Consider the following 21,375-nt stretch of genomic DNA (forward strand, 5'->3'; position numbering starts at 1 on the left):
CTCACCTTCCTGGGACTCCCTTGCCCCACAAGAGCCCCCTAAGGTCATTTCTGAGGTGAGGTAGAGTCTGCAGCTCCTGGGGATGTGCTTTGAGGTCCTGGATGGGCCCCTGATTCCTACAGGATAAGCAGACCAGTGGGGGATGGAGTGGGCAAGGCTGGCCAGTGCTGAACCCTGGGGGCTCAGAGGGACTTCCTCTGGACCTATTAATCATGGACAGTTGAGGAGCCCTGCTGTGGGCCCCAGGAGGGTCCAGGGGCTGCTGTAACCAAGAACCACAGCCTGGGGGGGCTGCAGTGATCGCAGGTGTTCGTGAAGCCCCCCTTCTCCAGGGGCAGCAGTGATGGGCTGTTCACTCTCGTCCCTGCTCAGGGCTGTCCTTGTGGCTCTGGGAGGATGACCAGGCGAGGGTGAGGGCCAGGGCCAGCCTTCTCTGGGGCCCAGTCCCGGGAAAGCCCTTTCCTGGGGCAGGGCTGAAGGCTCTGCAGATACATGGTCTGTTCCCCTCAGAGTGTAATTCTGGGGCAGGCAGCATCACGTCCACACGTGGAGAGCCGCTTGTTTTCATTTCAGAAAGCTCTCTCAGCGCAGTTGTACCGCCCAGCAATCTGGTTTTTAAAAATATCATTGAGGGGAAAAAAAAGAGCATTAGCACGTTTGAGGGAAATGTGTTCTCGTGTAAATGAGCAGTTAAAATATAATCAGATTATGCATGCAGAGCAAACGCGATCTGCTGAAATCGCAGCCTCTCTCGGGTCCATAAATACACGCGTGCTCGCCGTGCAGATACGCTGCCCGCGCTGCCGACATCAAAGCGGGGATCTGCTGCGGGCATTGTTCTAGGCGCTTCACACACACCGTCGCCTTGAATCTGCCTTCTCCCTCCCCGCCCCCTGCACACACACATACACACACACACACACACACAGAGCCATAGATTGAATATTAAATACACACCCATATATCACTGCTGCAACAGCTAAGAGAGCTGATATGTTATAATATTTTTCTTTTAAAAAAAGGTCGAGGCTGCTGGATGCCACCAAGTGGATAACCTTGCTGTGGACACCTGTCACGACCCTTGAATCTGATTCTGTTTTCTATTATCTTGGTTTCGAATGCCATGTTGGTGGAACAGGCTCATCCTCCACACGGGCAATCTGTTGCCCGTTTGTTACTCTCCACAACAGGCTGAATGGCGCTGCTCTGCTGGTGACAGCGGGCATGGACCCAGGAGGGGACATCTGTTGGCTTTGCTCGTCCAGACCCACAGTGCCACCCCCCACCCCCCACGCCCCAGACTGGCGCTCCTGCTGGATCCCAGGGGTCTGTGTTCCTGAGAGCCCATCCTGCATGGCCTTGGGGAGGGGCTGGTCCTTTCCTCTCCATCCCTGCTAATCAGAGTGCCCATCCCCGCTGCCCTGGGGACACAAGTTGTACGCCTAGAGTCCTTCCTGCTCGTTGAGAGAGGCAGGCCCCTGCCACTGGTTGCCAGGCTGGTTCCAGCAGAGCTGGGGATGGGAAGAGGCCCTGAGCCCTGATGGCATCATTCTAATGCTTGATCCTGCCATACCTGGAATGTGCCCACCCACCCCACTTTTTCTCAAGCTGGCTTGACTTGCGTTTCCATCCACCCCCCACACTCAAGAATCGAAACCGTGGGTGCTTGAGCAAAAATGGACGTGCTGAGCCTGCCATGGGCCCTTCAGACATCACTCAAGGATTCCGCATCCACTTGATGGCTGACTCTTTTATGTGTGAGGATGGAGAAATGGCCACAAAGCGTCGAGAGGAAGCCCAGGGCTTCATTTTTCTGAAATCAGTGGGAGGAGGACGATTGGGCCACGCATGAATTGCCATCTTCTCTGGAAATTTCAAGGCTGGGTAATGAAGACGTCAGCTCCTGGGCTGCTCCTGTCTGATGGGAGCCGGTGGGGATGATCGCCTCCTTCCTGTGGCAGCTAATGATTAGCTTCATGCCAGCACGTCACCGCCACAGACTGATTTGCCTACACAGTCAGTTACTTATGAAAAACAAGTTTTTGAGAAAACATAATTCCAGGGCCCCAGTGCTACTTCTTTCAAAATAATCCAGAAACCCCGCCCGGCGTCTTCTGAGTCTGAAAATTCTCAAGCAGCCCAAGTCCACTCCCTTCCCACCCAGGGGTGGGGGCGATGGGTACCTGGCTCTGTCATTCGGGTTTAGGGGGTGGGGGTGTCGGCTGTATTGTGGGATATCCTTGAAAATAAAAGCCTTGGGGAATTACCCCGAGGTCAACATTTCACCCTATTCTTCACCTGCCTATGGATGGACAGATGGATGAGGGATTTTTGACTTTGTCAAATTCGTGTTAAAATAACAATAATTCGGTGGAGACCCTAGGTTGACAGTGGACAAAACCAGAGTGCCTCTGGGCCCGGAAGGTGGAAGCAGGGGATGGGCACTCTGTGCTCGCTTCGCTTCTGTGTGTTTGGCAGTTTCACAACAAAGTTAACAAAACCGAGTCTGGCTTAAACGAAAAGGTGTGTGTTGAGTCGCGATGCTCCACTTGCAAAGACTCTGAGCTGGAAATCAGTGGGTGTTTCCCTTTCAATGATGAGACTAAACCTCAGAATCAGTCCATTGAGGAACCTCGCTACCTCTCCAGTTGCTCCCAGTGTGAAATGAGTGGTGAACCCAAAGTGTCTGTATTATAAATGCACAGCCAAGTGCACTGAAGCACACCGTCCCACGTGGCTGTCTAGGCTCTAGCTGTCTCCATGACCTCTGGAGCATCGTGAGGTTGAACCAGGCTGGGCCCAAATTACAACAGAAATGAAGGCATTTTTATTTAGAGGTGCCTGGTCCTGTTTGGGAGGCTTTTCTTGCAGGTCGCCCTCCCTCCACCTGCCTTTGCTCTTGGCCTGTGTGTCCTGCCTCCCTCTCACCTCCCCCTGCATCATCCAAATCTGCCCTTGGTGAAGAAGTTGATGCTAATTCAGACTAAAGGGTACATGACTACTAAGGCTTCATGTACCCTCTCTTTCCTTTATATCTTATCACAGTAGCTTTTTAAGAGAAGAAAACAGCAAAGATCTGACTGCAGAGTGATGGCAGCTAGGAGGGGCTATGTGTGGGGTCTGAGCTGCGGGGCTCAGGGCTTGGTTTTCAGTCCTCATTCTGCCCCCTTCCTGAAGCTGGTGGACTGGGCACCGTGTTCCCCACCTCTGCCCTTGGAGGTGGGAATTTTCTTCATTCTGAAGCTTCATAAAGTCCAGTCTCAGCCTGGTCATCAGACAGTCAAGGTTGTCCTTGGTAACCAGAAGGCGTGTCTAGGGCACTTCTCCACTGCGGGAGTGGAGTGCAAGGGCGGTGGAGGAAGGAGGTTCATTTGAGCTGGTGCTGGAGGTGACACATCTCAGTGAAGAGCTGTTCAGATGTCCTCTGTCCCCCTGAGCCTGGGAGGCTCCTCCTGGGGCCGAATTCCTCTTGAGACACTCAGGCCTCCCCTGAAACAGCTCAGCGGGGAAGGCTGCCCTGGGAATGACCCCTGGGGAAGCCCACTGCCTGGAGGCATCATCCACCACACGGCTCTGGTCTGATTCAGTTTTTGCGCTCTGGGCAGGTTTTGTCATCAGAGACCAAAGGTGGCCGGACAGAGAGGCCCAGCTGCTGCTCTGTGGATCACCCACAACTGCAGCTTGGGGGGCAAGGCAGAGAGCTGGGGAGAGGAGGGGGTTTCTGGGAATAGGAGACCTGGAGCAGCCTGCCCTGCAAGGAGCCCTCCTCCCCTATTAGACTGCCAGGACCCCCAGAGCCTAAGCTCTGCTGCTTCCATGGGCCAGAACAGGCTGATCCACGCATTCCCTGTCAAACCTTCCTTTGAAGCGAGTGCACCTGGTGTTCCTGGAATGAGGGCCGCAGCTTCCTGCATGGTCATTGTCTATATTTGACTCTTCTGTCTCTGGGCATTGGAAACCAGTGCATTTCCTTCCCAAGAGGGCCAGCAGGCAGCTCATCCTCCAGAGAAAAACCAGGACGTTCACCACAGCCTCAGTGAAGCTCCTGCTGGAGGCAAGTGAGCCCATGCCAGCTCTGACAGCTTCCTGCGTTCACTTTCTCCTCCTTAAGACAAAAGACTTCCTGCTCAGACACGCAGATAGAGTGGAAGGGCCAAGTACAAAGTGGACTCAGGAGCTCTTCCTGGGGATCCAGGCTGGGGAGGCATAGGACACAGCAGCCAGGCCCCCTTTTCTGTCCTGCCCCCACCTGCCTGCACACTCCCCTGTTCCCACCCTCCCTCAGTAGCTCCCCTCCCTCCAAAGGCCCTCACATCCCAGCTAAGACAGGATGGTGGTCACCCGACACCTGCCCTCATGTCCATGGCCTGACCAGCGGCCAGCCCTGACCTGGACAGTGCTGTGGGACCCTGGGTGGCTTATGCATGCTGCCCTTGGCAGTTTTCTGGGGAAGGTGGGAGGAAAATACCGGAAGGAATTGCCATTCTTGTCAGGAAGACTCAGTCATTAGCTGCAAAGCAGACTCACGATGGGCCATTGTGATGAGAAAACGGCCGTGGGGCTAATTAGGCTCCTAATTAGGGACCTCCAGGTGCGGCAATGCCCGGTGGGCAGGGGGTGAGGGCGGCTGGGATTAATTGTGGAAGACTTCATGCTGCTTTAGGGGAATGAAGGACTCCCAGAAGTGTGGACAACACTACATGCCAAGGAGATGTGCCTGTGAGATAGGGGATGAAGGGAGAGGCCAGGCATGGACCCAGCAAACACTGCTGGCTTGAGTGTGGTGCCAGCCCTGCTCTTTAAATGCAGGTAGAAGAGCCTCCCGAGATTCTAAACCAGCGCGTGCGAGGGTGGTGGACTCTGCCCTTAAAAGCAAGTTCCCCACAGGACTCTGGTGGAAGTATCGGGGACTGAAAGCCTGAAAAAGGCCCTTTGGATGGTGGACAGACATCTGGGAACACCTGAGTTCTCAGAAGAGGCAGAGAGGCCTGGCAGGTGTGTGTGATGCTTTACGTTCTGTGTCAACCAAACTGGCCACGGGGCACTCACGTGGAGTGGCTGGGACTCACACCCATCAGCTCCCCTGGTTCTCAGGCTGTCAGACCCAGAATGAGCTTGACTGCCAGCCTCCTGGGCCTCCAGCCTGTGGTGGGTATAGGCTCCTTAGCCTCCCCGGCTGACAGCCAGCTTCTCAGAAGGCCTCCACCTTCGTGCATTTATACACCCACTTCGGTACTGTTTTGTGGGAGGACCTCAGTTTCCTTGCCTGAGCAGCAAGGATGAGAATTGCTTTAATTATTAAAAAAAACTCTGACTGCATTTACTATAATCTGGATCTCCAGTCTTCATGGGTCCCAGTGAAATGGGTACTGTGGTCTCATCCCTGTGTCAAAAGTGGGGAAACTGAGACATGGAAAGGTGAAGTCAAATACTCTGGACATCAGAACTGAACCCACAGGTCCTCCAAGGCCTGTTAGACTCACACTGAGCTGTTGGCCCCTGCCTTTCGGGTATGCCGGGTGTGAGCTGTGCACACGTCCTGCGCAGCTATTACATTAAATAGAAAGTGTCTGATATTATTTCAGCCTTTGCTGATTCCATCACCATCATCACCACCCACTGCGGGCTCTGGCTGGCTCAGAGTGGGAGCTGCTGGCCCAGAGGCCCCACGAGAGCTGGGGAGATGTTGGTGGCTTCACCAGCTTCCTGCATGGCCAGAGCAGAGGCTGAACTCCTCAGCGAGTGGCACTTCCCTTGAGCCTGTGGACCAATCCAGCTTGACTTGGAATAAATGATCAAGTTATGAATTAAACACAGCAGAATGTAATTACCGTGGGAGCCAGCTGAGAATAAAATGGATTATACATATAACAGTCATTAGACGGTTATCACATGTGCCTGGCTAATGTGCTACTGATTAGAATAAATCTAAGTGCAAATTATCATTCAGAGCAATTGCTCTTCAGCTCATCTTTGTGCCCCCAGGAGCTGGCATAGCAGGGGAGAGCCTTGCCACCTCCACCCTCAAATGGCCAGTCCTTCAGGGCCCACCGGCCCTCAGCCTCAGATCACAAGGGGCACTGAGGGTCCAAGAGTGACCAGGATGGTCCACTGGGTCCAGGGACATCCTGGGGGCTCTGCATAGAATGGATCCATCCTCATCTCGCCCTGTGAGGTGGGCCCCCATATGGGCCCTACTTACAGTGGGATCACTGAGGTGGGGTTGCCACAAGTCTCCCAAGGTCAGATCTCCCTGCCAGAGCCAGACTCCAACTACAGGATCAGATTTGGAACTCATTTCCCAGGACTCACTTTAGATATGACCAAGTGTCTGTGTGGCTGCTCCTTCTGCCCTGAAAAGCCCCCTGGTTCTGGTGCCTATTCCTCTACGGTATTCACTCCTTCCTCCCAGCCTCGGGTCACTGGAAGAGGCGGGCTTCTGTCGTGGACAGTGGTCTCGCCTTCAGAGAGGTCCCCATGCAAGCTGAATCACCATCCCCAGAGGAGCTGTGGTCCGAGAGCCTGGCCCTGTGTCTGCCTTTACCCGTCCCCCAGGCCACGTCTTCCCCCCAGTCCATTGCTGCCACCCAGCCTGCCAGACCCGACTTGTGATACGTAATTACTGTGGGCGCCAGTGCATTCCCAGAGCTCCCTGGGTGTGTTTGATGTTCTGATGCTTTATTCCAGCTCCTAATCTAGGGGCTTTTCTGCCTTTCATCTCAAATTCCACTTGTTTGTGTCGCTTAAACACTGATGGGCACTGTGGACCAGGAGGGACTGTTTTGTGTACTCTGCAAGACATCCCAGTCTGTCCCCTGAGCCGTTCTCCTCAAATGGATGAATTACATGCATGTCAGTTATATTTCACTAAAGCTACTTTTTCTGAAATGTGATTTTTAATAAGCATGCACTGGCTCAGTGAATGCATACACAAGACACCCCATCTCCAGGAACAGAGACAGAGGGCATACAATCTAGAAGCATTGGCTCTGCCGGGCACCAGGGGTCCCGCTGCCCAAGGGAGTGTGCCCCAGGCCTGGTGTGGGGCAGGTGATCAGTTAGTGCACCAGCCTTTGTTTCCTGCTTAAACCTGGGCCCTGCAAGTCCTCAGCAAACGGAGGATCAGGATTCCAAGAAGATGGGCGTCCACCTCATGTCTCAGACACGTCTCCCAGGGGAGTGGAAGGGAGAGACCCTGTTTGGTTTCCACCTGAATTCTTGGGGGAGGGGCCACTGGCGGGGGACAGGACTGGGGTTCAGTAGAGCGAGGGGGCCAAGAGAGACTGGGTTCCAGGAAGCCTGTGGCCCAGGACGCATCTGTGCTGCCCTCTGGGGCCCATGGTTGCAACTGCAGGTCCTCTGGGCTCCCAGCCGGGAAAAACGGGGCCGAGGGCTGGCTCATAGCTCACGCCCAGAGCTGACGCCACTACCCTCAGATTTAACCAGTGATGCTGTACACACTGATGGGTCCCCAGAGGAGGCAGAGGGGCCGACGTGCCCTGTGTAACGAGACACCGGAGCACCAGCAGGCGCCGGGACGGGCAGAGCCGGGAAGCAGATGCCTCCTGTTCTGCCTCTTCCAAGAAGCATCCAGTGAGAATGGCGATCGCCACCTCCCACCTTCAGGAGATGAAGCAGACAGGGTCACAGCCCGCCCTGGTCACTGCTCTGTCACATCTGGACATTCAGGGAAAGAGTAACCCTGGGCTGGGTCTGACAGGTGTGCATGCGCGTGTCCACACACACAAGTGCCGGCCACGGTATCCAGTCACCCCGACTGAATCACTGCTGCATGACAGTGGTGGGAAGCGGGACCCTGGCTGAGGGCCAAGCCCCCTGCCCCCAACTTGGGCACTGGGCCCTGAAGGAAGGGGACTCAGGTCACATGGGGAAGGGGTCACCACTTTGAGGGGTGGGAGGGACCTCAATCACTCGACTGCTCGCCCTAGGGCAACCCATAAGGACATGAACTCACAAAAGCCCACTTGGACAATTTGCAAAACTGCTGAACTTTGCAGATTTATGGTAATAAAACACACTGGGCAGGAATATATGCTTTAAATATCAAAATATATTTACACACATACGGTTTTAACAGAGGACACGGACAGTAAACATTCCACACAAGTCCCAATGCCCTCTGGGTAGAATTCACAAGTGCTCAGCAAATGGTCAAGTAAAAACAAATTCTATAAATAAGTGCTTATGCAGAATATGGGTCCGTAGCTACATTCTTACGTTGCTCCCATCCCGCTGTAGGGCTGTGAGCCTGAGGACAGGAGGTGACAGCAGGTTTACAAGAATACATGAGTTAGAAGTTCCCCCAGGACACAGCCCCCGGGTCTCCTCTTTATCAGGAGAACCGTGGGACATCAAGGAAGGCTGCCTGAAAAATGCCATGGACCCACCCAGGAGCTCCAAAGCACCAGCGTGTCCACAGTGTGGGGTCCCTGTCCCTTCCTCCGAGTGGCCTCAACCAGGCCAGCATCACTGTGAGCGCTGTGAGGAGCCCCGGGTATCTAAGACCATGATGGGAGCTCAGCGTCTCCACTGGAAGAAGAGGGGACACGGAAGCAGCTCCCTGGAGTCCACAGGTGGTTTTGCATTCTGTGCAATGACAGACGCAGTCACATAGGAGGGCACAGGTGGCTTTACAAGCACAGCTGTTCATGTTTCCAAGGGACCCTGAGGCTCCCAGGGATGCCATCTGGCTAAGTCCGTGGGCAAGAGCGGAGAGTGAGGGACCAAAGAGAGATGGTGCTTCATCCAGTCGGGAAGCCAGCTGCTCCTTCCAAGCCAAGAGCCGGTCACCCTGCTCCATCTGGCAAGGTCCAGGGGGGCTGGGTCAGGGGCTTCCACTTGGATGCATCTTGCATTCTTCCTCCTCGGTGCCCTTGAGGCTTCAACACGTGGTCATCAGCTCAGTCCCCCAGGACCCATCGGCAGATTTTTGCAGGTCTTCAATGCTGGGCCTCAATCGGGGAGGGGTCCCCGCTTCCAGGGAGCAATGAGACAGTGTTTCCAGGAAGTGCTATGTGGCAAGTCCGTGCCCTGGGTGGGCAGGTGGGCTGTCAGATGTCACTCTGGATCTGGAGAGCTGAGGGGGCTTCCTGAAGGTCTGAGGGGTTGTCAGAGGCTGAGGACTGGCTGGGCAGAGAAGCCTCCAGGCCATCAGAAGACCCCGGTGGGCTCTTGTACAGAAAGCAGGCAATGGCAAAGAAGATGGAGCCCAGGACCTGGAGAGAAAGGAGCCACTGGACCTTGGCAAAGCTGCCCACCTAGAGGTCCCAGGTACTCCCGCTTCTGAGCCCCGGTCTGGCCCTGGCTTCCTCACAGCATCCTGGAGAGCCAGGCCCTGATCTGGCCAGAGGATCCATCTGTCCTGCACAGCCAGACCCAGCTTGGATACCAATATTTTTAGTGGGGGAATGAAAAATAAGATTTGACTTGAAAACAAGGGCACTGGGTGAAGAGGGGGGTGCTTGCTGTGGGCTGAACAGTGTACCCCAAAAGATATGTCCTGACTCCTAGAACCTGTGAGCAGGACTCAATCTGAAAATAGGATTTTTGTGGGCATAATTAAGTTAGGGGTGTTGCAGTCATTCTGCATGAGGTCCAGTGACTGGTGTCCATGTAGAGAAGGGGGGCTGACACAGACACTCAGGGAGCAGCCAAGATGGAGGTAGAGACGGGCTGCTGCCCCCAGAAGCCTAGGAGACCCAAGGATGGAGGAGCCACTGGCAGGGGGAAGTAAGGAGGGGGAGGCAGCCGACAGAGCCCTTCGGAAACCCCAGATGGAATGGATACTACAGACACCTTGATTTTGGACACTTGGCTTCCAGAACAGAAAGAATTAATTTCTATCTAAGCCCCAGTGTGGGGTCTTTTGTCATAGCTGCCCCTGAACCTAAGAAAGAGGTGGTCAGCATCGGTGGTCACTTCACTGCAGCCACTGCCTAGATCACCCCGTGATGATGCTGGAGTCATAGGCCATCTGGCAGATGGAATTGTGGGCAGGCATGCTGGCCTCAGTATGTGTGTGTGTTTAAGGTGTGAAAGCTGGGTTTTCCCAGGGGCACTGCCTGGGTGGATGGACCTGAAACTGCAGTGACAAGAGGCTATTTCCTCTAGTGACCTTGTGACCCAACAGGAGCACCTGGCCACTCCCCTCTCCCCCACTAAAATTAGCACTGACTTTGGGAGCTGATCCCACCCCAGTGCTGAAGTTGTGGGGGTGCTATCTGGGCAGACAGTGGTCCAGGTACCAGCTGGCTGCTCTGGCTGAGGGATCACACAACACAGGGAAAAAGGGAAGCGAGGGCCAGCTCCCTGTGTGGGCGTGACTCTTTGAATTGACCTACTTGTCCAGGGCTGCACAAATCCCTTCTCACACTTGGCTATTTTTAAGCTAATCTTCAGGGAGATAAACCCAAAGGTGACTGAGAATCCTGTCTTTGCGGCTCTCCCTAAAGAGGCGGCCCTGCCAGTATGACATCCCGAGTCTACCCTCCACCCGAAGAAGAAAACCAAGACATTGTTATAGACCGGCCCTAGGATTCTGCTTTATTTGGGAAGTCTTGCACCTTTTCCTCCAATGGGGGTAAATTCAAAATGAAAATACTAAGCTTCTCCCTGCAGAGCTTGTGTGGAGAGATACAGCAGAAAGGTTCTTGTAAGAGTTGAAAGCAGAGGGTCAGACTGAGAAGTGGGATGTAACTCAAGGCCCACCAGAGAGGCAGACGGAGAAACTCAGCTTGTGGACCCTCCCAGCCCACCAGCCCAGAGTGGGAAGGCCTGCCTGACTCTTGCTCAGGGGAGTGTTTTTTCATTTCTCCAAAGCCTCAGCTGACTAGAGCCCCAGGGCAAGCCACAGGGGTGGTGGGGGTGATGGTGAGTGGGTGGGGGATGGTGAGGGCTCCAGAGGGCAGGGGGATAGGGGTGGGCTGGACACAAGCCCTGGACTTGCTGTCCCACCATTGCTTCCACTGGCATCAGGTCATCACGTCCCAACAGTGACCACTTGGAACAGGGAAGGATCCCCTTCTGGGAACCAGAAGCAGGGGTGATACCCAGGGCACCCCTTCCAGTGGGGGATGAAGCTGTTGGAAGGACCCAGGGGCTGCCCAGACCCCCAAACTAGTGGGAGAAGGCTCTTGGCTCTTTGGAATGGACTCTAGGGCTCCCACCCCTCCCCCACAGTGCCCCTGGGGGGACGCTGCCCTGCTCACCTTGTACCCCAGCCCTGCGATGAGCAGGTACCAGCTCATGGCCGAATTCTGGTACACAAAGCAGGAGCCCTGCTGGCCACACTGGTCTTGCCAGAGCAGACACGCCTTGTCGATCACCCAGCCGAAGGCAATGGGCCCCGGGATGCTGCCTGTGAGGAGAGGTGCACTCAGTGCCTGGGCACATCTGGGGAGCAGGGGCAGGGGTGCAGTGCCAGTGACCCACACAGCATGGGCCCTCGGGAAGGTGTTCTCAGGGGGTGCATGGGAACTTAAGTGCTCCTTTCTCTGGGGACTTGCCTCTGCAACCAAGATGCCCCATGACCTTTGACTCTGGTGAAGTCTGTGTTGCTGAGGAAAGGGCACACTCTGGGCTGTTTAGAAAAGACCCTGATGCTAGGAAAGATTGAGGGCAGGAGGAGGAAGAGGGGCATTGAGGGGCAATGGAGGAAGAGATGGTTGGATGGCATCACCCACTCAGTGGACATGAGTTTGGGCAAACTCTGGGGGATAGTGAAGGACAGGGAAGCCTGGTATGCTGCAGTCTATGGGGTAGCAAAGAGTCAGATTTGCTAAGATTAAGTGACCGAACAACGGTAGCCTCAGGGCAAATAAATGGCCAGGGGTCCCTCTAGTGGACTCTTAAGGAATGGCATCCTTCCCTGGGGTGACATAGCCTCCTGCTGGGAGGCTCTTGAGCCTGGCGCCTGCTCTTGTGCAGTGAACACACCACACAACTGTGCTTGGCTTCCTTATACAGCACAGTACCTAGAGTTCTAACCACGATCCACTGGATTCCCAGTGCAAAGGATCTCTGCTGATCACAGACGCACCTGCAATGAAAAACCAACACCAGTCAATGCCTGGGGAAGCTTGGTTGCCTGACACATAACACCCCCATGGTGGCTCTGGGTCCTGGCTGAGCCCCGGGCTGCATCACCACCTCCCCAGGTGGCAAGCACAGCCAGAGGCAGTCAGCTCTTTCCTGCCAGAGCTCTTCGGGGCCCGGCACACACCCCTCAGGGATCCGCAGAGCTCCAGCTTAGCTGCAAAGGGAAGGTTCTGGACCAGAGCGAACCCCGCCCCGGGCTTACCGTAAAGTTGCTGTTAGTGCAGGAATGCTGCTGAGGAAGGTAAAGACAATTACAACGAATATGAAAACCAGAAGGAGGGGCTTTCTCTGACAAGTTGAAGTGCATTTCCCTGCGGTAGCATGGCCAAAACCAGAGGAAAAATTCTGAGGGACACAGCTACAGTCTCGGTACACCTGAGGAGCGCAACAACAGCGCTGATTACAGGAGGAAGCGGCGGGGCCCCAACCCCCGCCCCGCGACCGGGCACCGGCCACATGCTGAGCAGCCACTCTTACCTTCTGGCCGCCCGGGCTGGACACGGCCATCTCCAAGCAACCCGCGTAGCATGGTGAGTAGTACATGAGGCCATCGGAGCCGCACACGGGGCTGTAATGCTCCGGCTGGCAGCCGCAGTGGAGGTTGCAGGCAGCCATCAGCTCCACGTGGCCTTCAGGCAGGAGGCTGCGGGCAGAAGAGAGTGACGGTGGAGGGGAGGCCAGGCTGGGGTCTGGTCCTCACCGGCCCACAGCTGAGGGGTTCTGAACTCTCTGAGTTTGCTCCACAGCTGGGGCTGCCGCTGTCCCATTTTACAGACAGAGGCTCGGGGACCAGCCACCGGACCCCAATGAAGTCATCATCCTTGCTGTTATGCTTGCTTATTTGCTAAGTCACTTCAGTCATGTCCAACTCTTTGTAACCCCATGGACCATAGCTCACCAGGCTCCTTTGTCTGTGGGATTCTCCAGGCAAGAATACTAGAGAGGGTTGCCATTCCCTTCTCCAGGGGAATCTTCACGACCCAGGGATCAAAACCATGTCTCTTATGTCTCCTGCATTGGCAGGTAGATTCTTTACCACTAGCGCCACCTGGGAAGTCCCCTTGCTGTTATAACCACCCAGTGACTGCACCCCAAGTGCCAGACCCCACCTCCGTTTCAGGGACCCCTGGTCCCCCCAGCACAAGCAGGGGTCTCCCCTCACCCCGGTGCTGCCTGGCCCTTACCTCCCATTGTAGCCAGCGGTCACACCCGCCATGGGCACCCCGGGGCAGTGCATGAGGAAGATGAGGGAGGCCAGCAGGCTGACCAGGGTGCACAGCAGGCAGAACTTGATGATCCCAGAGCCTCGGAGCTTGAATTTGTTCACAAAGAATCCACCCAGGAATGTGCCTCCACCTCCTGCTGGCACTACCAGGTACCCTAAGGAGAGGAAAGGGCTCAGGGCCATCCTGGGGGCCTTGGGGGTGGGGCCAGCTGGGTCTCATCTCCGCTTTGCAGATGGGGAGATGGAGGTGCACAGTCATGGGGCTCCATTTTCGTGGCAGTGCTGGGCTCTGCGCCTCATGTGGGGACTCTGACCAGTGCTCTCAGGGACCCCGGGGCCTGGGGAGGCTGCCAGCCCAGCCACTCAGAGGCCCAGGGAGGCAGGGGCAGAACAGACAGGGAAGAGGACAGGTCACTGGCCCCCAGCCCCATCCGCTGGGGAGGCCAGGACAAACACACTACTGGGCCCATGCAGTCAGAGTCTGACCACAAGTAGGTATTTGGAGAAGCTGGTGGCTGCTGCCATTTGGTACCAAGTAGGGCTTCCCTGGTGGCTCAGATGGTAAAGAATCTGCCGGCAATGTGGGAGACCTGAGTTCAATCCCTGGGAGCCAGGTGGGCTGCAGTCCATAGGGTCACAGAGAGGTGGACACAACTGAGGTGACTGAGCACATGGCGTGCGTGGCTTCATTGGCATGTGGCTTCCAGGTCACCCAGAGATGGGGTGCAGACAGGACGGGGTGGAGGAGACCTCAAAGCCCCTGGGCTCAGTGAGCCCCTCTCCCCAGATTGAGACCAGCTCTGGGGACCCCAGGGACATGCTGTTCTAAGAAGGGATTGTTGGCTGCTGTGGGGAAGGGGAGACAGCTGCTTGGGTGGGGATGTGGGCAGACAGGCTCAGCCATGAGGCCAGCAAGGAGGGGTGTCTAGGGCCCCAATCTGACATCATCCACCTATGCAGGGAAGGGAGCCCTGTGGGTGGGGCCTGGCCAGGATGGACCCCACATACCTCATGCCCAGCATGCCCTCTGTGAGGCCGTGGTTGCCCCCAAACACAGGGCTATGCCATGAACAGGGCTGGGAGGAGGGAGACCCCCAGGACACTCATCACCTGGCTCCCAGGGACGGCCAGGCCCAAGGGAGTCTAGTGGGATCTGCCACCCAAACACCTTCCACCACAACCAGGGACACAAAAGCCCAGGCTCCCTGGGGCCCATGGAGAGACCGGCCAGCCCCCAGTAATGACCTTCCTCCCCATCGGGGAGCAGGGCTTCGTGTGATCAGAGCTCTCTTGTAGGAGCCTGGATGTCTGCTCTGGGCCCCTGCCTGGGCAGGACCACGCACCCAGGATGTGTGGCCCATGTGGGTGGCACTGCCTGGGGTTTTCTGGAAGAGATTATCAAAGGCCCCTCTGAAAACTGATGAAAAAGCAGAGGACCCGTTCCCCTAAGACTCAAGGAGTGTTCTCACCAAACAAGGTGGCGGCTTCTGAGGCGCTGAGGCTGAACTGCGACTCGAGGAACTTGGGCCCGAACGTGGACATGCCAGCGATGAGCGTGGCCTCGGTGGCCCCGGCCAGGCAGAGCAGGATGAACGTGGGGTTCTTTAGGAGGAGCCAGATGGAGCTGCGGGGAGGGGAATGGAGACCAGAGAGAAGAGACTGAGAATCAGAGTGGGCCAGAGTCAGAGCCCCTTCCACCAGGACACAAAGAGCTCTGGTTCTGAGGGAGGCGTGGGCGGGGTGCAGGAGAGCAGGGGCACCCCACATTTACTCCAGAGAAACCAAGCATGGGGCAGGCGAGCGCTGGTGCCGGGGTCTGGAGCCCATGGCTTGCTGGGAAAGGCGGGGGTCACAGAGTCTGGCTCCAGTGTGGAGAGAGACTCCGAGGGATCGCAATGCTACTGAATCAGCCCCGGGGGCAGCTGGGAGGACCAGCAGAGAGGCCTGGGACAGGCGGCCTTCGTCATCCAGGACTGGGTGGCCGCCAGGAGAGGGGCTCGGGGCCTGCGGGGGCCTGACTCAAGCACCACCAGGGGTGGTGGGAAGACCCATGGTTTGGAGCCAGACACCCCTCCAAGGAGCCCCTGGTGGGCTTGACTGGTTCCCAACTCCTCTTGGTGGGCACTTGGGGGACAGTGGCTAATGGAGTGACACCAGGGGCTTGAGAAAGCGATGTGGGCTGTGGGCAGTTTCTCTTGGAGCCATGGGTCTTCTCAGGTGCCCACGAGGAGGCAAAGTCTGGTGACAAATGGCTATGTTGACAGAGCCTGTCACAGCGGCTGAGGACGGCCGCCTTTGCTCATATTCTCTGTGTCTGCAGCTGAGGCCTCATGAGCCTCCTGCCCGCAGAGCCAGCCCCTCAGACATTGCGGCTCAGCCTCCCAGGAGGGAAGTCCCACACCCTGAGACACTCTGGGTCACACTCCTAGGAGGGAGACCCACCCGGAGAACCAGTCCCTCAGACAAGAGCGTGACCCTCCCAGGAGGGAAACTCCGCCAGACCCAGCTGTCAGCGCACCTGTCAAAGCAGTGCTCACACCTGACACTGAAATGCTCTTCATTTTGAGGGCACAGGCCAACAATAAATTGGATCCTGCCTGGTAGGAGCTCGCAGTGCGGTCACAACCCCCGGGGGAAGGGATCGACACTAATGAAGTCACCCCACCCCGGAGCTGCTCAGGTTAACCTCAGAGCGGCCTGTCTCCCTCCTGATGCAGACAGGGACCTGATTCCATTTTAGAACTGACTTCCAGACTAGAGGACTTATGACCAGGCTTCTTTCTGGTCAACTGTCCGAGTCCCACGTACATGGAGGAAATAAGATGCAGAGGAAATGCTATCTTGGTGAGGCTGTCTGTGACTAGACTGTGTGTGTGTGAGTGTGCCTGTGTGCGTGCATGTGTGCCTATGTATGCGTGTGTGAGTGTTTGTGTGTGTGTCTGTGTGTGTGTTTGTGTTTGTGTGTGTGGTGACGGGGAAGCCCTGGGTGTGGCCAGTCCCTTCCCGGACCTGCCCAGACCTGCTCAGGCTGTGGGGATGCTCAGCGAGGCTCAGGCCAGGTGACTCTTCCAAGAAATACATGAACTTCCTCATTTTTTAATCCCTGTCTGTAGGTTCCTCAACTGAAATTACTGTATTGAACTTTGGCTCAGAGAACTAGTCACGACCTTGACAGAGGGCCATGTTCCTGGATTCCTTTTATCAGCAGCAGCCAGTTCAGGGAGCCAAGCCTGAGCAGAAATCTCCTTATCTCTGCACTTTGTCCCTGGGGCTATGAGGATCAGGCTGTTAACACCCGTGGTGCTGGCGCTGCTCGGAAGGAGTGGGTGGCCCTTCACCCAGCTCCACTGTGGTGTTAGGAGACAGGACGAGCGTGTCCCCAGCCAGTGTGGCCCTGGGCCGGCTCTGCCAGTCTCAGGGGCAACTCCTGAGTGGGTGGCTCTTCTTGGGAGTCTAACCAGGCAGCAAGAAGCCCAGGGCTTCCCTGACCCCATGTCATCCTCCCTGTGTTGAGGACAGACATCGGGGACTCATTTCCACCACTGACAGTACCCACCCCCAAAAGGGGACACTCATGGGTTCGGGAAGCTGCGGGGCAGGTGGGCGCTCAGTGAGGCTGAATTCAGGCAGGTGATTTGAGGGCCTCCTCCCCCTGCCTGGGAGAGCCCCTCACAGAATGCCCTGATGAGGAGTCCTGGCCCACCAGGAGCCCCCTCCCAATGCGGTCCCTCTGAGATCCCAGCAGCCTTGGCTCTGTTTGTCCCGACACGGTGACGTCGGCAAAGTGAGGCCGGGGCACACGTGGCATAAACAGGACATCACTGCCCAAGGGGAGGTGGAGGCTGGATGGTTCCTTCCATGGAGCCCTGAGGGCACATGCAGGTGATGCCCAGTGAAACGATCAGAGGACAGGCGGAGGGGTGACTCCTGGGGGTGGGGTCAGTAGCTTCCCTGAGGACTGTGGACTCGTCTGCGGGGCAACTCACCCTAGCATCAGGGGTTCACGTAGTGACCACGAGGAGGTACCAGGCACGGCCCCCAGAACCTGCCATGCAGGAGTATGAACGTGCTCCTGTGTGCGGGTCCCTGGGTCCACAGGCCTGGGCAGTGGGGGGCAGGCACTGTGGGGTGTCAGAACTGGCCCTCAGTGGCTCCATGCCAGGAGGTTCTATCTGCTGCTTCTTAATCTCTATGCCTAAGTTTTGGAGCCAAGACCTGAAGGTTGCTGGGTCATGGGATGTATAGGGGGTGTGGGCTTCCCACATGGCCCTGGAGGGGTCACAGGACTCTCCTAGCTGAGGGTGAAGACCTAGCATGTGGAAGACCCTAAAGGGTCTGCAGGACACACAGGCACAGATGAGAGGCCCCCAAGGTCCTTACAGAGGCAGGTCACTGATGGTTTTCCCGAAGTCAGGGTTGCTGGTCACCTTGTGGCTACTGTCCTTCAGCTGGTATGTTTCAGATGCTCTCATGACCACATAGCGCTGGGACCCTGAAAGGATGGGTGTTGGTGAGTGGCAGAGACCCAAGGCCCCAATGCCTCTCCTGGGTGTGGGAGACAAGGCTCCTGGTAGACAAGGCTCCTGGACAGACACTAGATGCACTGTGGTGAGAGACTGGCAGGGAAGGCGGGTGGGAGAGAGTCTGCAGGGCTCAACAGGGAACCAGAGGGAAGGAACTGAAAGGAGAGCACCTCTCCCACTGAAACAAGCCTCTCCCTTGGGTCCCTGAGCAGGTAGAGGTGGCAGGCATGGAGGGAGCTCACAGGTCGGGCCGCCCTTAAGGAGGGCAGCATCAGCCAGTGGATGAAGGGAGGAGGAAGAGCAGGGGACAGGATGTCCTGTCCCCCACTCACCAGGGGCGGGAAGCACCCACCTGGCAGCTGCCGTGGGTAGCCAAGGATGGGGATCGCGACAAGGAAGGCAGCGGCCCCAGCGCCCAGGAAGCCGACCCACCAGGCACCCACCCACAGTGGGCTCTCAGTGGTCAGCTGCGTCCTGCGGCAAGAGACACTTGGGGTCAGTGTTGTGCTCACAGCACCCAGAGCACACACACCAGGCACCCTTCTGCTTGCTGGTCAGTGAGAGGCAGAGGTCAAAGGCTCTGCCCTGATGACCCCCCACACCAGGTCTGGGACCAGCAGTGGACCAGGGCATTAGGAAAGACGTGGGGTGGGGATGCACTGTGGTAACCGACTGGCAGATGCTGTGCGGCCTCCTCAGGTCCCTTCCTCTGGGGCCTGCCAGGCTGCCTCCCAACAAGGCCGTGAGGACTGGCAGCTGGCGGGGGCCAGGCTGTCCCAGCAAGAGCAGGGCAAGGCACACCCTTCCTCCCAAAGCAGTGCAGAGGGGGTGTGGCTGGTGCCCTGGCCTCGGCAAAGAGCACAGGAGCAGTCGCAGCTGATCTCTCTTGGCTCTGGGAGGCTGTCCATCTACATTGTCCCCTCCCCCAGACCACACTCTCCAAGTGGCCCCCAGACCCCCAGGTCCATCAGAGCAGGGCCAGCCTGGACCCCTGCCCAGGGCCACCATCCCCCTGCACCAACAGTGGCGCTTTCCCTGTGGTCTAGACCACAGGCGTAGGGCCCAGGTCACTCACTGTTGGCTGATATCGGTGTAAATGTTCAGCAGGGCGCCGCCCACCAGGTAGCCAGCTGCGGGGCCGAGGATGGCCGCGGTGTAGAAGGTGGCTGGAAAGGAGCAGAGCCGTCAGGACCCCCCGCCCCACCTGCCTACCTGAGAGAAGCCCCCTGCATCACTGCCCTCCACCCCAGCCCTGGGGGGGATCCCCCTTAACCCGGGTGTTCCTTGTACAGTCTCCACTGTGTCTGATATCGGCCGGCAACAACCTTTCAAGGTGATTTTAAAACATTCCTCTCAAAGCCTCGCAGATGGCCCCAGACTATTTCTCCCTCAAAAGATCCCAAGACCCTCATTTTGCAAGATGAGGGCGGCACCCATGGGGGGCTGTGGGCTCACCTAGGTCCCAAATGCTCCCCCCACCTCAGACCTCAGAATGGCAACTGCTGCATGATGGTGGAATAGGAAGCAGGACAGCGAGCGAGCCTGGCCTGGCCGGAGCGCAGGTGGGGGCTCTCCACTGAGCCCGGCCCTGCCCTGGGAGAGTAGACCATGCAGGATGCACTCAGAGAAGTGGGCAGCATGAGGCTGAGAGCTCAGAAATCTCACCCAAATAAACAAGAGGGTCTCGGGGGCGGCATGAGGCTCGAGGCCATCCCCCACGGGAGGCATGGCAGTGCCCAGCTCTGTAACCCGGCCACCGGCTGAGTCCAACTCACGGGATCTTAGTTCCCCAACCAGGGATCAAACCTGGGCCTCCTGCAGTGAAGGTGCAGAGTACTAACCACTGGACCACCAGAGTCCACATGCTTTGGAACCCTCAAGATGTATGGGGGTCAGGCTGAGCTTGGCCAGCACCACCTCCATCACCTGAGGCATCAGGTGAAATTCAGTCCCGTGCTCACCTGCCACCTCGCCTAGGAGCCCCTGAGGCCAGATGTGACCACATGTGGCCAATGAGGAAATGCACATAAGGGGCTTGGATGGGGCTGGGCCACGAGCAGACGCCCGGTGGGCCTCACCGCCAGCACGCCCGCCCACTCACCAATGTAGACCGGTGAGTAGCTGGACTTGACGTTCTCATCCAGGTAGGTGACGCCCAGTGTGTAGAGCGGTGTGGCACCCATGCCATGCAGGAATTGGCCCAGCATGAAGACCAGCCGGTAGCTGGACAGGCCGGAGGCGCCGTCCTTGCACGTTGAGCTGTGGTTGGCCCAGCAGGTCCCCACGACCTCGTCCATCTGCACCTCATAGCGGCCGGCGGTGAAGTGCGGCAGTGCGAAGACCAGCGAGCCGGCGCCCATGACCAGCACGCCCCAGCCCAACCAGCGGGGCTTGTGGCCGTGGCCTCCGAAGTAGCTGACGAAGGTGAGGCAGAGGCAGGCGGCCACGTCGTAGGAGCTGGCAATGAGGCCGCTCTGGTAGCTGTGAAGGTCGTAGCGCCGCTCGATGGATGTGATGACGGTGTTGATGAAGCCGTTCACCGTCATGCCCTGCAGGAAGGAGGCCACGCACAGGAACAGCAGGAAGCCCTGCGGCGTGTTGAAGGCCTGCAGGCACGTGGGGGCGAAGGCCCGCCAGCCACAGGCCTCCCCGGGCTGTCCAGCTGCCACGTAGCACACCTCCTGGGCCGCCCGGGGCCCACACTTCTCGGGCTGGCACAGCGGCTGGCTCAGGGGCGCACTGAGGGACACCCGCCTGCTGGGGGGTGTGCGGTCACACTCGCTGTCGGTGCCCGAGGCTGGGCCGGGGAAGACCAGCTGTGGCTTTGAGACGAGGGGCTTGTCTCCCGTCGAGTGCTGGGGCATCTCCGCTGAGGGTGTGGCAGTGACGGCAGTGGGAACGGACACGCGAGATTCCAGCGGCTGGATCAATCTGCGGGAAGAATTGTTGGTTAGTGTTTCCAGCTCCAGGAGAACCCTCCCCCAGGCCTTGCACTCTGCCTGCCTGGTGTCCAGCCTGGTGGGGGTGGCCTCCCTGACCAGCCCCCTCCTGGGATCCAGACCCACACACTCAGGGCACCCCCAGCCTGAACAAGGCCACATAGCAGAGAGCAGAGCCGAGATACAGCAGGACCGAGTTGGACATTGTGTGAACACCTGAGTCTCCCCGACCTACACCTTCCCCGTGGCCTTGGCTCACCAGCTTGAGCTGTGTGTTCCGCCTGGGACAGCTGACTGCCCCCTACTCTGAACTCACACCCAGCTGGCTTCACACTCTCGCACAAAAGGGAAAACCATCCGAGTCCAGAGTGTGGAGAGTGGGAAGTGAGGAAGGGATAAGGGCAGGTGCCTCAGACCCCTGGGGTGGCACTGGATAGGAGGGTCAGCTGGCACTGGGCCTCGCCTGTGGCCAGTCTCTCAAGATGCTGAAACCACCGTGGTCTGCGGCCCCACAGGCAGGTTAAGGGAGGTCATGCCAACCCTGCATCTTTCTGCAAACTCCCAGCCTGCC

At 57.5% G+C, this 21,375-nt stretch overlaps 1 protein-coding gene across 3 annotated transcripts in view; it reads right to left on the reverse strand.

Annotated features, from left to right (window-relative positions):
- Positions 1-8,051: 8,051 nt before the first annotated feature.
- Positions 8,052-21,375, reverse strand: part of SLCO4A1 (solute carrier organic anion transporter family member 4A1) — a 31,561-nt gene continuing 18,237 nt past the window's right edge. For all 3 annotated transcript variants that reach the window (XM_061436962.1, XM_061436961.1, XM_061436963.1), the window contains 11 exons: positions 19,967-20,796; positions 18,941-19,031; positions 18,218-18,339; positions 17,723-17,834; positions 14,812-14,966; positions 13,302-13,497; positions 12,595-12,760; positions 12,320-12,492; positions 11,994-12,058; positions 11,229-11,377; positions 8,052-9,236 (listed from right to left, as the gene is read on the reverse strand). In XM_061436962.1, the coding sequence (XP_061292946.1) occupies positions 9,072-9,236; positions 11,229-11,377; positions 11,994-12,058; positions 12,320-12,492; positions 12,595-12,760; positions 13,302-13,497; positions 14,812-14,966; positions 17,723-17,834; positions 18,218-18,339; positions 18,941-19,031; positions 19,967-20,729 (2,157 nt within the window). In that variant the 5' untranslated portion in view covers positions 20,730-20,796 and the 3' untranslated portion in view covers positions 8,052-9,071. The remainder of the gene's footprint in view (positions 9,237-11,228; positions 11,378-11,993; positions 12,059-12,319; positions 12,493-12,594; positions 12,761-13,301; positions 13,498-14,811; positions 14,967-17,722; positions 17,835-18,217; positions 18,340-18,940; positions 19,032-19,966; positions 20,797-21,375) is intronic.

Source organism: Bos javanicus, chromosome 13, assembly GCF_032452875.1.
Source record: "Bos javanicus breed banteng chromosome 13, ARS-OSU_banteng_1.0, whole genome shotgun sequence".
Lineage (NCBI taxonomy): Eukaryota > Metazoa > Chordata > Mammalia > Artiodactyla > Bovidae > Bos > Bos javanicus.